The 16,380-nt window shown below is 30.4% G+C and overlaps 1 protein-coding gene across 1 annotated transcript; it reads left to right on the forward strand.

Moving 5' to 3' along the window:
- Positions 1-821: 821 nt before the first annotated feature.
- LOC145584629 (uncharacterized) lies at positions 822-7,964 on the forward strand. Its single transcript, XM_081641446.1, has 5 exons — positions 822-1,388; positions 3,164-3,849; positions 4,938-5,631; positions 5,744-6,216; positions 7,100-7,964. Exons 1-5 carry the CDS (start codon positions 830-832, stop codon positions 7,787-7,789), a joined length of 3,102 nt encoding a protein of 1,033 aa, XP_081497572.1. The 5' UTR covers positions 822-829; the 3' UTR covers positions 7,790-7,964.
- Positions 7,965-16,380: the final 8,416 nt, after the last annotated feature.

Below are 16,380 nucleotides of genomic sequence, written 5' to 3' on the forward strand. Positions count from 1 at the left end.
TTTAAAAGTATTTTAATACTCCAACTGCTCTACTCACATCTTATTATAACATTTGTCAACTAAATTACCAAAAACAATGTATCGTTCAACGTAGAACATTTAAAAATAATGAAGCTAGTACAAGATATGGTACAAAATTGATGATATACAGTGAAAAGTCAAATAAAACAAACAACAAACATGAGTCAAAGGAGTGGTATTAAATTCCCTCCCTTTTATAATAATTGGAACACTTTAATTGATGTATATGTCAATGCAAAACTTTGACTATAATATTTATACTATATAAATTATTAAGAATTATAAAAGATTAATAAATATACATCATACCATTTCATAATTATTTTACATGATAACATATGTTTTAAGCATATAAATAACGTAATAATCAAATTGTTGCGATTATTATTAAACAAAGGTGGTAGAAAAAGAAGACTTAGAACATTGAGCAACCAATATTTATATTCTAGCTTAGTAATGGCCAACGTGTAAATCGAGGAACAAGAATAAAGTAATTAATTAAAGAGAAAGCAAATTGATAACTAAGCTGCTCAGCCTTATGGTAAATTCTTGAATAAAGTGATAAGCAAAGAATATGACAAATTGAAAAACGACTCAAAGTTTTACTGATCGTACTACTAGTCTACTATACTGTAATTCTTTAATGTATTGATAAGCAAAGAATAAAATAATTTCTCAATTGGTTACACGTGAATGCATTTGCTTGCATGCTTTACGCTAACGTAGTTTACGTTAGTGTGTATATATATATGCTTCACTATGTAGTACGTAACTTATATCACTACAAACTAGATATACACCACCAAAAATGGTGAAAGCAATGTACCGAGCAGCCATGGAAGGGGACGTGGACTTCCTTCGGGTAGTCCGCGACCGAGAAATCGAAACTGGCTGCTGGAACAAACACTTTCTAGGTTCCCTAACACCCCAAAAAAACAACATAATACACATTGCATCCCAATTTGATCAGTATGATTTCTTAAAGAAGGGTTTCGCTTTATTTAATTTCTCTCCTCTCATGATTGCCAGCACAAATGCTAATGGTGATACACCTCTTCATGTGGCTTCCAAGAGCGGTAACAAAATGATGGTGAGGCTACTAGTAGAAGCCTTTAATGAGTTGGTGTTTGGAGAGGTAGAGATATTGAATGAGTTAGGGGGAGTGAGTAGCGAGGCGGCCGAAGGGGAGGAGAAGAGGCCATGGAGGGTTAAGAATATGGAGGGAAACACACCCCTTCATGAAGCACTCATCAATGGCAAGATTGAAGTTGCGACATACTTGGTAGAGGTTGATCCTCTACTTGCTAGCTTTGTGAACAACAATGGAGAAACTCCTCTTCATCTTGCCATCAAATACAATGTGGATGGTATGTTTTTTTGTTACTTACTATACTTCAATTTGTATTTAATTACTACTGTCTAGCTTTCAAACTCGTGCAATGCATGTACTTAAAGTGTAGTACGTACTTAATTGTCATGTTCATGGACGGTTTGATAGAAAGGAAGGATGCAATATAATATAATTATATAAACAATAGATTTACCTAAATACATCATTGAATCATGGATAACGTACCTATAGTAATAAAAAAATTTATTTGGTAAAATAAGAAAGGTAAAAATAAATTAAATAAACAAGCAGTTTAAAGGTTTAGGAAATATAGAATTCACCCTCCATTTCATTTTATTCATTACATTATTACTTTTGTAACCAGCTTATAAAAACTATGACTATTATTACAATATTTTAAAGCTTAATAGCATATCAGTTGGAATGATATTTAGATTGTCTTGAAATGAATTTTCATTTTTTTTACTCATAATGTCTAACTGAAGATGTAAAAGTCAAATCATAACTTAAAAAAAATATAAAAGGATTGAGAGTGTGTACAAGTACTATGTACAAGTAATAATTAATGTTAAGTAATCCAAATATATATACAGAGTAACTTTTAGAGGGCTATATAGTTAATATTAAATCAGTTGATATGTTTAATATTTCAAATTTTTTTTTTTTCGGACAGTTTTGCAATGGCCACAATAATATTGTAGTCATTGTAATCTTTCAATCTAGACCTTTAAAATTTGATATTAAATCTTGACCATTTATAAAATTTGACTACATAATTATTAAAATGATATATTTGTATACAATAAAAAATAAATAGTTTTATTTGAAATTAAATTAATGATGATAATGGATATCACTTTTTAAAAAGTCGATCTTAAAGTTTGTTTTCAAATCCTTTCTTCCATTGATTTGTTTGATACCAAAACTCGATTTCCGTAGGATGTATTTCGTGTGACAATAGTGTTGGGTTATATTTAATTTTGTGGAAAAGATGATACGGAGTTAAGGATAGAATATCTAATATTTTGATTCTTGATGATTATACAAATTTAACAATGGTAGTATACTGCTGTACCATTAATGGAGATTGAGAGATTTGCTTGGTTGAGGAAGCGAAACTGCTTGATTTGGCGACAAAAAGAGGATTTTTTTTTTTTAATTTTTTTTTATAAAAACAAGTAGTTTAAAAACAAGTAGTTTTAAAAATAAAACAGTTTTATTATTCAGTCAAATATTTCATCAGTCAAATAAATAAATGAATAGGATTTATCCTTAAAATTTTAATGATTGAGATTGAAAACAATTACAATGGCTATATTTTTATTGTAGCCATTTTTCTTCTTTTGGTATACGCATAAGATAGGTTAATACACTGCTATACTATACTGTCCAATTAAAGATTACTAAAACACCTTCTAGCAAGTTTCTACGAAAAGTTATAAGGTCCAACACTTTCTCCTACTTATTAGTAAAAGAGGTGTACTTTTTAATTTTTTTTTTAATTTTTTTTTTTAATTTTTTGTTTAGCATGACAAAAGTATAAAAATGAACTTGACTTAAACGTTTGAATTAACACCTCTAATTACAACTATATTCTATACATTTGATCTCGCTATTATGATTTATTACTTAACTCGTGTTATATATGTCTCATTCCAATCACATATGTTAAACAATCAATTTTATGTGGAGAGAATAACTTGTTGATATTGTTAAATTATCTTCATCAAATGAAAAATCACACATTTATGTAAATATGTTATGATATTAAATTCGCGAAACCATGTACAGGTGATATAAAGTTAACAATCGACACCATTGAGCTAATGAACAAGCAACAAGCAAGCCTATGTTACCAAGGATCAAGGTTGGAAGAAGGTTCAATGTCCATAATAAAACTTCTCTTACAAAAAAGCGAAGTTTCTGTCAATGAAAGGGATAAAGACGGTCTAACCCCCTTACTCCGAGCAGCCCTTCAATCTCATTTTTGTGCAGTTAAAACTATACTCGATGAACATCCAGAGTGTTTGGAGATGTGTGATTTAGAGGGAAAGACCATTTTGCATCTCTTGAAGTTTCAAAGCTATGACGAGGCAAAGAAGTTTTTTCATGAGAATCCGCGAATTCTTAACTTGAAGGATCAACAAGATAATATGGGGAACACTCCAGCACATATTGCTGTAATGAACTGCATTGAAAGGATTTCGAAAGAGCAAGATGCTGGTGTTACGATGAAAGATGATGATGACCAAGGCAATGAGGCCAAGGGAAGCACACCGACATCACCCGTTGTTGTAATGAAAAACAACACCAATGAACAAAAGTTGGTCAAGAGAGAGCATGACATTATTGGGGTGGTAAGAGCTTTGTTGGAATCATCAACAAATTTCAGCCTTAAAAATAAGGAAGGTGTATCAGCTATTGCTCTACTTCAACAAGTTAAACCGCGTTTCAAATGTACAAGCTTACTACCTGAGGTAAGATCGATCTCTGATCTTAGCTAGTTTCATTTAATTGATTCATTTCAAGGTCTTCAAGCCCTTTAAGCTAGGTTGTCCTTATTAAGTAAAATGAATTTTTCAATACAAGCGAAACAAGTATTGGTTGTATATTACTAGTCGAACAACATCATCTAGGAAAATAAATTGGTGCATTGCTTTGACGTACACTAACATTAATCCTTGTAAAAATCTATCAAGAATAAAATATGAATTTTAAATTAGTGTTATAAGTTTCGTATATTGTAATAATAGTCAAAACTAGTCAACCCCAATCCCAATTACTCCCATTACTCAACTAGATGTAAATGTGATAAAGAGTATGATATTAGTCTTTTGTGTACATACATTTTAAAGCGATATTAGTCTTTTTTTGTAAATGTATATGATTATAAGTATCATTGAAGGGAAGAATCTTAAAATGAGAATGATTTGAAGGTTGGATGTGCATCTGTTTGTATTAATATATGCATATTTTTTTAGTTTAAAATGCATATGCACAAAAGTGAATCACTCACATTCAATCGTGGCCATTGATTTAGTATGAATGGATAAATAGAATTCCTTCTCATTTTCACTATAGTCCACATGTTACTATTTAAGAGACACAATAGCAAATTTCATGCATGTAGAGGCATAAGTTTGACCCTTGATATCTTTAGAATAAAAAATTTATAATTTTGATATTATGAAAATATACATTGAGACTAATCCAACAATATAGTGTAAAATAACATTAAATTACTACATAGCAGTTAAAAAAAATAAAAATTATGTCAAAACTAATATGTGAATAGTGTAAAAAGTTAAAGTGTATTACTTACAAAAAAAAAAAGATATGAATATTATAATTAAGTTCAAACGTTAATAAATGATGTATAGATTTAGGAAAAATAAGTTTGATTAGGTAAGGTTTAACGTCTTAATTAAGTGTACGAATTTAAATATAAACCTAATATTTAAGATATGTCCATGATATGTTGTATATGTTAAGTTCAGTTAAGATTGGATAAATGAATTCAGGTAATTGAACACTTAAATTAAATGCATACTGTTTAATCTTGTAGCTTGATATGGAGATAGAAGGGTTGTTAGCAGAAAAGAACCACAAATGGATGGATGAGAAAATTTTAAGAGAAGAAGTGAAAGGTATGAAGAATGTGAATTGTTTGAGCCAAGAAATGGAAAATTGTATAAAGGATGGTATTTTGAGCATAACAGATCTCCTCTACATATTGGTAAAAGCTTGTGAGATCAAACATAGTGATGACACTCAAACAATGAAGTTTGCATGTTGCTTCAATGACAATCATAGCGAAAATTTTGAGAGTCCAAAGACTACAAGCACATGTAGTTGCTACCAAAAAATTGAAGAACTCATGAAGTGTCTTTTCGAAAAGAACCCTTTGTACATATACCAAAGAAACTCTCGAGGGGAAACTCCACTTCATGTAATGGTGCGCGTTCAAGGGCTTTTTCCAAGTGGTTCACTCTTAAACCAAATAAAGCAATTGCATGAAAATGGCAATGAGCTAGGGGTTTATTGTCCACCTTGGAGGGTAAAGAACTTGGAAGGAAATACACCGATTCATGAAGCACTTTTGCATTTTACTCCAAAGAATGAGACTATTATCAAATTCTTGATGAATTGTGAACCAAATGTGTTTCGAAGCCAAGACAACAAACAAGATCGCAATATCATTGGTATGTACTTGAACAATCAAAGTGAGACACCACTTCATGTTTTTTGTGGAAGCAAAGGTTAGTTTCAAGTCTCTTCATCATGTTTTAATTACTTATTACATTTTTTTGTATCAACTTTTTAACATACATGTTTAATAAGGCCGGTATATCTGTCCTTTTCTTGAAATAGAAAAAATTGGTGATGATCATCAAAATATGATCAAGGAGATACTTGAAGCAAACAAATGGGCTGCCACATATCGTGATGCATATGGTTTAACCCCATTACTAAAAGCAGCAAAAAATGGACAGATTGCAGTAGTTAAGCAGAGTTGGGAAACTTCTCCAGAATCAACACACCTACGTGATTGCGGCGGTCGAACATTTTGGCATATGCTGGATATGCCAGACACAACTAAAAAACAAGAGAGAGAGCTTGTGAAAAAGGCACAGCTACGAGAACCGATAGTAAGATTATCAAGAGCAACAGATAATGTTGGGAAGACACCACTTGTTCAAGCTATAAATGACCACAATTACAACCTTGCACAAGTTCTTAGTACAATCACAAAGAGAAGTGTCAATGAAGTGCTAACTGAGCAAGCTGTTTCAATGCGATACACTCTCTTTATACTAAGTATTGCAAGTTATCTTCCTGCACAGGTACGTACATATGTATATCAATTCAATTATTTGTTGTTGCTTCATTTATGTTGACTCATTTCAGTGGAATTGCAATATAACTATAATATTATTCTATATACTAGAGAGAATGATGTACAATATTACACATAAAAACATGAAATTTAAGTAAATTAAAAGGATCAAGCAAGTATAATAACAGGAACGTACTGACATTAGCTATATGAAATAGAAATTAACATATGATAGGATAGTTTTCAAATGGCCACAGTAAAATTGTGGCCATTGTATAAAATCAAATCATATCCGTTTAGTTTTATTGACTAATTTAAGCCGTTGATTTGTTTTATTTAATTTTGAAAAAAAAAATACTGACCAAAAAAAAAAAAATCACGTTGTTATTAGTTTCTCTTAAGTTTCTTCATTGTTTACTCAATAATTTTTTCCCTTCACTTCTTTTTTTTCAATCTTTGTTCACCCATATCACTCCGCACTTTAGAAAAATACTGGAGAATAATTGGAAAAATCTGATTGTTTAGAAGATTTGGCCGAGGTCGATTTGTCGCTAGTCTAATTCAAAGGACTTAATGGTGGCCAATTGGTTTGGATCATTGAGATGCTTATTTCTTGCTCTGATCAATTTGAACCTGATTATGATCTATGATAAATTTAACTAATTGAATAGCATATGATGTAGTATTTGGAGTATTTTCTTTTAGGTATTTTTTTTTATAATTAAAATCTTCAAAAATAAAAAGTAAACCATATCAGCGATTCATGTTAATCAATAAAAAATAAACGGTTGTGATTTAATTTATCACAATGGCTACAATTTTAATGTAGCTGCTCAAAAGTCATCCTATGATGATAAATAAAAATAACATTGATTATTTTGGTTTAATAGTTAGAGAAGGAACTCTGGAAGAAAATGAAGAATTTAGGCGTGAAGAGCATATTTGGAGTGCCAAAATCAGAAATAAGCAATTATACCAATACAATTGGTGTAATAGCTGCTCTTCTAGCCACAATTGCATTCCAAGGAGCTTTCGCGGTGCCAGGAGGATACCATTCAGATGATGGATATCCAGTTCTGTTTAAAAAGCATGATCACCTCAGCCAAAAAGATGCTACAATTGAATTCTACAGGGTAGCTGCATTCTGGGTGTTCATGGTCGCGGATATACTAACAATGTGTCTATCGATGATGGTTTTGTTTTGTCTCCAATGGATCCTCACCGGCGATGATAAGGAAAAGTTTGTTATAACAGACCTCTGCCTTTTTCTACTTAATTTAGGTTTTATGACAACATTCGTCGCGTTTATGATGGGAGTGTTTGCCTCGAATTATCATATGGAGAGTACCTTGGCCATCTTCACTGTTGCTGTGTGCTCTATAATAATGTTGCTTCTCCAAAAATGTGTAGTTATGAGACCCCTTCAGTACGTTTTCCTCACTGTCTATTTGGCAATTACGGGCACCTTTCGATGGGTTACTTCGAGCAAAGCAGTAAAGAGTTTGTACAACAGATTAAAAGACGGTTGCCATCGACTATTCTTTTGCCAATTCGGATTGCGCGATTGTATGCACCATTGATATCAATGTATAATAAGATCCTCTCTAGTGCGTTGGTTTGAATCGTGGTGAGTTTAAGCATTGTGACTAATAGTATTATGTACAACTTCTTCATTTTTTTTTTGGTTCAGTTGCTTACTTTGAAAACCATGCTATGTAATAACTATTTGTGCTAATTTTAATAATAATGGCTTTGTAGGGCGCTAAGGGTTCATTCCTTAGCTTGTCTATAGACTATATTATTCTAAGAAATTACCACACAGTACCAAATTACATGATTCTCTGCATAAATGTTAAGATTCTTAACTATACCTATGTGTTTTCATTGGCTTCATTCTTTTTCCTTAAGCTCAAGTACTAGTCTACATTATATCCATGCATAACATGCATAATAATACATATATTATGAAGACATTTATTTGTCTAGGCATTACAACCCATTCGAAATGCCAACGAGTGTATGGCCCTAACATTGCACCGGGATGTAATGTGTATTATGTTATTTTTAGCGGTGATAGTGAACCAACGTAGTGTTTGTTTAAGGACCAATTCAACCAAAAGGTTAAACTCATGGTTAAGGCCTAAGAATATGTTTAATACTCTATTATGTCCCCTCACATGAGAGCCCTTTGGGCAAATTTTAACATGCACCATGGTGCATGTTAAACTGTGTGCACCACCAGTGATAAGATGCCACGTATTTTAAAATTTGTCATTACTACCAACATTATTATCTCTCGGTATTTTCTCTCTCCTCTCTTCTCCTCCCTCACACTTCTGATTTGTCATTACTACCATTATTATTGTCTTGATTTCTGATTTCTCTCTCCTCTATCTTCTCTCTTCTATTTTTCTCTCTTTTAAATTCATTCATTATTTTGTTTTTGATTTAATTTCTTCATCACCATTGTTCATCACCATAGATTGAGATCCTTCATCTCCTCCTCTTATAATTCACAATTTCTAATTTCTCTCACCTCTATTTTTTTTTTCTTAAATTCATTCATTGTTGTTGATTTAATTTCAAAATTCGTTTTCTTCAACCTTCAACTTGAAGCTTTGTTAACAGAGTTTTTGTAAAGAATTGAAGTTTAAAATGGCGGATTTGACGAGGAGAAGGTATTTAAGACGACGGAGTTAATTATTTTCCAATGAGATTCCTGTCTAAATCACTATGGCTAGGTTTGAGTATCGAAATATGTAGTTTTCATATTATTTTGATTTTTTTTTGTTAGTGATATTTGTGTATTCTATTATCAACAGTTCTTTTTTTGTTATCTTTTGGTATTTTGAACATTTAAGTTAAAAATATGAACGTAGGATACGTTTCCTATAAATATATATTTTTATTGACATATATTTTTGGATTTATGAACATCTTAATTATAATTTTGAACATGTGATACATTGTTATGAACTTTTTTTAGATCTATGTATTTTGTAATCATTTAAATAAAAAAAATAAAAAATAAAAATTGGTGTTCTGTACTTTACAATGTATATATCTGAACATTTGCTTCTTTGCATATGAAAATTTATTTTGGTTTCGATTTATGAATTTTTAAAACATTTTTATGTTTTGTAATTATGAACCTATTATGTCAGATATCAGAATATGCATATGTTTTTTTATGAACAATTGAGTTAGATTGATTATTTGAAAGATATTCATATATTTAATGTTATTTAAGCTGCTGAAAGTGTGTTGAATTTGATTTTTGATTTTAATTGCTTTTTTTTTTTTTTAATTTTCAGTTTCATTTATAATTTAATTGTTGAATTGATGTTTTAATTTGTATTTTATGAGTATAATTTGTTTATATCATGTCTTTGAACATTTTGTTCATATAATTCGAGTAACACACTTTTCATTGTATTTATTATCAAAATTGTTATTAGCAATACCATATTATGAACATTGTTTCTACTTTTATGAACATTTAGGTTACTTTAATGAACCTTTCCGTTTTACATAATTCTCTGAGTATGTACATATGCTTTTTAGAAAATAATTGCAAACGTGATGAATTTGATCACTTGTTGATTGAACTATTCATGAATTTTGTTTTATATGATTCTGAACATTCGGTTCATATGATTTCTGAACTTGATTTTGATATTTAATTACAATTGCTTATTTTTTCCCGTATTTGAACTTTGTTGTTTTATTTTTGAACTCTAGTAATGGTTATTATGAACTGTGTTTGTTTACTAAAGTTAGAACGTATGAAGTTGTTTATAAAGAAAGTCTGAAGCCCGAGCAGCAATCTGAGTAGTGTCTTCAGGTGCAGAAGTTTTTGAACGGTGATCAATAGTTTGTGGTTAGGGTTCAGAAGTTTTTGTAGGGAGTTTAGAGGTTTTTGTAGGGTGTTTAGTGGTTTGTGGTTAGGGTTTAGAAGTTTTTATAAAGGATTCAGAGGTTTTTATAGAGTGTTTAATGATTTGTGGTTGTTGTTCTTGTTCAATGGTTTGTGGTTGGGGTTCAGAAGTTTTTGTAGGGTGTTTAGTGGTTTGTGTTTGGGGTTCAGAAGTTTTTGTAGGGTGTTTAGTGGTTTGTGATTGGGGTTCAAAAGTTTTTGTAGGGTGTTTAATGGTTTGTGATTGGGGTTCAAAAGTTTTTGTAGGGGTTCAGAGGTTTTTGTAGGGTGTTCAGTGGTTTGTGGTTGGGGTTCAGAAGTTTTTGTAGAGGAGTCAGAGGTTTTTGTAGGGTGTTCAGTGATTTGTGGTTGGGGTTTAGAAGTTTTTGTAGGGGGTTTAGAGGATTTTGTACGGTGTTTAGTGGTTCATGATTGGGGTTTAGAAGTTTTTGTAGGGGATTCAAAGGTATTTGTAGGGTATTCAGTGGTTCGTGGTTGGGGTTCAGAAGTTTTTGTAGGGTGATCATTGGTTTGTGGTTGGGGTTCAAAAGTTTTTGTAGGCGGTTCAGGGGTTTTGGTAGGGTGTTCAGTGGTTTGTGGTTGGGGTTCAGAGGTTTTTGAAGGTGGTTAAAATGTTTTTGAAGGGTGTTCAGATATTTTTATAGGGGGTTCAGAGGTTTTTGTAAGGGGTTCAGAAGTTTTTGTAGGGGGTTTAGAGGTTTTTAGATGCTTTTCACTTGTTTCTTGGGGCTTTTTAGCGGTTTCTGGTGGGTTATATGTGTTTTCTGGTGGCTTTTCAATGGTTTGTGGGGGGCTTTTCAATGGTTTCTTGGGCTTTTCAGAAGTTAGTTGGGGCTGTTCAATATTTTGTGGGTGTATGATGTCTATGCGGGCTGATCAGTGTTTTGTGGGGGATAGTTTAGATATCTGTGGGGGCTGTTAGTTCAATGTTTTGTGGGGGCTGATTAGTGTTTTTTGTGGGCTGATTAGTATTTTGTGGGGGTAGATCAAATGTTTCTGGGGGCTGATTAGTGGTTTATGGGGGGCAAATAAGTGGTTTGTGGTGGCAATTCAGTGGTTTGTGGGAGCTGTTCAGTGGTTATTGTGTATTGTTCATAAGTTTCTGGTAGCTATTCAGTACTTGGTTGATCTGATAATTAAAAATCAAACAACAAAGTGAGCAAATAAATAATATCTAAACAAATTATTACATCATACGAACGTACTTAATTGAATTTCTAAACAAATTATTACTTCATAAAGCACATAATATATGGACATAAAGCACAACGTATATGAACATTAAACAAAAAATATATGAACATAAATATACTTGTTAATTGGACTTTCTAATATTTCTTTGTCTAATTCTTCCAATATTTTTTGATGAACAATTGGAATTCCTTTAGGTATATCATCTAACTTCCTTTTTTTGGTGTTCTGATGTTGAACATTTTACTACTTGGACTACTAAAAAAAATTTAGGGTTTAATTTAGTATTTAATTCCAAAAATCAACAATTTAAGATAAAATTGGGATGTTGAGCAATAAATTAATTACACTTCTTCATCTTCATTAATAGGAGAAGATAGTTTTGATTTTCTACAAAAATTAAATTGAAAGAAAAAATTAAAACGACAATTATGTTCATGAGTTTTGAAATTTGTTGAATTATATTAGTAAATTTAAAGAAATTTAAGTAATGTTCACCTTTTAGAAGGAGTAATCTTCTGTTATTTATTTTTATCCATGGTGGTAAAGCAGTTTTCTAGAGAGAGAAAAATGGAGAGAGGAGAGAGAAAATTAAAGTGAGTAAATGAGAAAAGATTTTGAAATTATGAGAAGAAACATAATTTTTCAACAAATTAAAAAAATTGATATGGCGGTTGAGAGAGGAGGAAACAATTTTTTCTTAATAAAAATCTGAATCTGAATAGGTATTGGGCTCGTATGTATTGGACATGTTTTTTGGATGGATATAGCTATTGGGCCCTTTGGACATGAAATGTGGATGCAGCATGGGCCCTCTGCATACCCTGCGTGAAATATTCCACTTGAAAGTGGGAAGTGGATGAGATTCAAACCCTTGACCTTTGAGTCACACTAGCTTCGATACCAAGTTAAAGGACCAACTCAACCAAAATCTTAAACTGATGGTAAAGACCCATGAATATGTTTAATACTCTATCAAGTTTCGTTTTCTCCTTATGCACATGGTTCCCATCCCATTTCACTTGTATTTTTATAAAATTTATTTATTTTTCTCTCATTTCTTACTTTTAAATAGTTTATTAATAATCTTAACCTACTATCTTTTTTCATATACTAGGTTAATTCCTGTGCCATGCGAGGTAATTTTTAATAACCATTATTAAACTATCATTATAATTAATTTTTTAGAAATAAAATAAAGTCTAAAAATATAATTAACAAATTTTGATAAAAAAAATTACGAAAGGTATGTTAGATATAAGATGATATAAAAAATAATCAAAATTATATTAAGAATGTATTAATTTTTTTTATAGCTATATATATTTGCATTATTAAAGATATATCAAAATTTTTTATTTTAAGTAATTATATTATTGTATAAGATTAGGGAATTATTTTTGTATAAGATTTATTTCTTTAATAGAATTTTATTCAGCAACAAAAAAATAAATAAAAATAAATAAGAATACATCAGGATATGACACGTGTCATTGCTAGTGTATCGATCTTTTAATATATACTAATATATGTCCCAGGCGTTGCCCTAAACACCCATTTTAAAGAGTGTACTTATTTGTGTGTATATTATAATTATAATTATTACTATTAGTATTTATATTTTTATAAAAATGTTAGATACAAAAAGAGAGTAGTAACACTACCTATTATTCTTTTTCACGTTTGTTATTACTTTCTATATTCACTTGGTCTACTATGACCAATGTTAGTAAATTATACATAAAAAATATACTATCTCCGTTTTATATTTTTTGCAACTTTTACCAAAAATGGATGCTACACATTATTTGCAACTAATGTTTTGTTTCCTTTTAAAGTTGTCATTTCTCTCTATCTCTCTCCTCATCACATGCATTTCTAATTTTCTCTCTCTATTTTACACTCACAAACAAATTTTGCCTAGGAGTCCGTACACTCTTCAAAGTTGCAAAAAATGTGAAATAGAGGTAGTATATAAGTAAGATATTGTCTATCGAAGTTCTATGTCGACATATGTGCTAAATTTCAATGGGACATTAAAATAATAGAGGGAGTATAATTTTGTGAAAAGAAGAGTGGGTCGGTAAAAAAAAATATTAATAAATAAAATTTAAAAGTAATTATTTTTTTAACATGTGAAATCAACATATTATATTATTGGCCTAATTGGACCATTTATAATATATGGCTGGTAAATGAGCTACGGAGGCTTTGTAAAATCCGTAAAATTCTAAGACCTTGTTAACATCTACCTGGATTCACTTCAAGGTTCCCTTGTATTGTATAGTTTTTGTTGTATCATAATTTTAGTAGTTTTTTACTTCTTTAATTTATTTTAAAAAATCACAAACATACACAAAAATATATTACAACCGAATATGAAAAATACATGATTGAAAACTTTAATGATAAATCAATGATAGACTAAAAAATATTAATGATATGTGGCTATATTTATATATAGTTATAACTACGCTTTATCCGTATAGGAGTAAAATTCTATTGTTAATTAGATATTCATATTAATTATAAATATGTGGTGGGTTGCTATAAGTAAAATTCTTTGTCAATAAAAAGATAACTTTTTTTCAAAAGAATTATAAATTATTTTATGCATATTTTGTTTATCCTAAATCTATCCAATCTAATCTAACATGGCATTTAATCTAATCACAATAATATCTATTTGTCTATGTGGCTCGATCCTTGGCAAATAATTAGAATGTCAAGTGTCGATGTCTCGTAACCTGACTACGACCGACTTTATTTATTAGTGACTAATTTTGTGCCCGGGGCGATGCCCAGTTTGTTTATTGAATTTTAGGATAAACCTTAAATACGGTCATATAATTACTTTTGATAATGCATAATATTTAAGATGCGATATCATACTTAAATTATTTTTACAAAACTGAAAGTATTTTTACCGGTTAAAACTTTTTTTGTACTAATTCTCTATTATTTTAAATATATTATAAATGGATCTTATTTTATAGAACCTTTTAAAACGAATTATATGATTGGAAATAGAACCGAGTTATTAGATTTTTATTAAAAGTTATGATTAAATTTGTATATATGAAATATTATTAGTGTATCGATAATAAAACTCTATACAACATTTTTTCTTCAAAAATCTATCCAAAATTCGATTATTTTGCATCGTATTTGTCGCCTATGTGGTACGATACTTGGCGAAAAACTGAAATGCCAAGTGGCGCTATTTCGTGACCTGGCTGCGAGACCGGCTTTATATATTAGTGATATTATTAATGATTATTAATTGATGATATATATATATATATATATATATAGGGTTGTGATCCAATGAGAAGGAATTTAAAATGAGAAGGATGAGAAGCAATCTCAACCGTACAAATCATTAAATCCAACGGGCCAAATAACAAAATTAAAACACTGGGAAAAATGAAAAGTCCGACACTTTAAGATTGCAACTCTGTAATTATCTCTCTCTTCCAAGGAAACAATTCCATGACTTTCCTCGAGCAGAAGCAATTCAATCATCTTCATTATTATTTATGGATCATCAATTTTTTATGAAGCTCGCCGCCATTCGCAACGCCGATGAATGTCGTTCCAGAAATTATTTTAAGGCTTGTGACCCCTCATTGGTCACCGTTGCTATCACCCTCGATGTCGATTGCCGTTGTGTATTCCGTAATAGAAGATGAGGGAGACAGAGGAGTAAGAAAGTCAACATGTCTGTAAGCTCAACATATAAGGCAACATGCAGACTCATCTTAATGTAAATAAAGGATGAAGGAGACACAGAAGTAGGAAGAGTGAACAATATGCATATTTAGGAGTAAAACTATGCACATTTTGTTCAAAAATTATGCACATCGAATTTGAGTTGAAAAATATTTGCACATTCACTTTGAAAAATATGCATATATTAAGAACAAAATATATCCACATAAAATACTTCTCATCCTTCTCATTTTAAAGAACTTCTCATTTGACCCTAAATCCATATATATAACAAATCTCATTTATAAAATATTTTAATAAATCCAACCCAATAGTCCAACCATCTAATTTAAAACTCTGTGTCGCAGTGCCAGCTAAAGTGTTAAACTAATAAAATGGAGGGAGTATGTATTTTGAGATTGGCTCTAACCAGTTCCAAGTCTGAGCCCCTTAATTTAAATTCTTAAAATTGTTTCAAACCCTTAAATTCACACTTTTATATACATTTGATGTACAATAATAATATTGTTCATCGACAAAATTTTTATTGAACTTAGGTAAATTTTAGACTTTTTTGGGTAATTTTTATCAACAAATCATAAATAATTTTTATTTATATCAGGATAACTAATATATACTAGATAACTTTTGATCATTTTAAGGTAACTTTATAGCAAATTGTATATTATACATCTGGTTTTTGTAAATTTTTGGCTTTTTAAAGATAGAGAAGTTTTTTTGCTTATAATATTTCGTTGTACAAGGGCTAGTTATAAAGGTGGAATTTAATGTATGTATATAAATGAGGCAAACTCGGAGGGATTTCTATTAGAAATACAAGGCAATTTGATTAGTAAGACCCAAGTAGCAAATCATAATTACTCAATACCTTTATAGTAAGATCAGTAAACAATTAATAATCTAATGATGACCCAAACGTGTAAACGGAGGAATAAGAATAAAGTAATAAATTAAAGACAAAGCAAATTGAAAGTTAAGGCTGATCGATCATCAGCCTTAGTGAATTCTTAAATGGAGTAATAAGCAAAGAATATTAAAAGACTCCAATAAAGCTTCATAGAACTTTGATTATTTTAATTGTTAAATGGAATGATAAGCAAAGAATAAATAATTTCTTAAGTTCGTACACTTGAAAGCACTAGAAAAAGAATTTAATATGCATGCATTACATGCTTTACGCTATAGTTGTATGTTCATGCTAGTATATATATGCATCACTACGTATTAAGAACCTTTTATCACTAGAAAAATTCAAAAAAAAAAATGAGTGACAACCATCAAAAAGTTTAGAAATAACAACCAAAACCAAAA

Source organism: Chenopodium album, chromosome 16 (genome assembly GCF_948465745.1).
Source record: "Chenopodium album chromosome 16, dcCheAlbu1.1, whole genome shotgun sequence".
Taxonomy (NCBI): Eukaryota; Viridiplantae; Streptophyta; class Magnoliopsida; order Caryophyllales; family Amaranthaceae; genus Chenopodium; species Chenopodium album.

Excerpts from the sequence above, each read along its gene's own strand:
- LOC145584629 (XM_081641446.1), top strand. The coding sequence starts at position 830 with ATGGTGAAAGCAATGTACCGAGCAGCCATGGAAGGGGACGTGGACTTC. Across the intron at positions 1,389-3,163 it reads CATCAAATACAATGTGGATG|GTGATATAAAGTTAACAATC; the intron begins GTATGTTTTTTT and ends AACCATGTACAG. Across the intron at positions 5,632-5,743 it reads TGTTTTTTGTGGAAGCAAAG|AAAAAATTGGTGATGATCAT; the intron begins GTTAGTTTCAAG and ends TTCTTGAAATAG.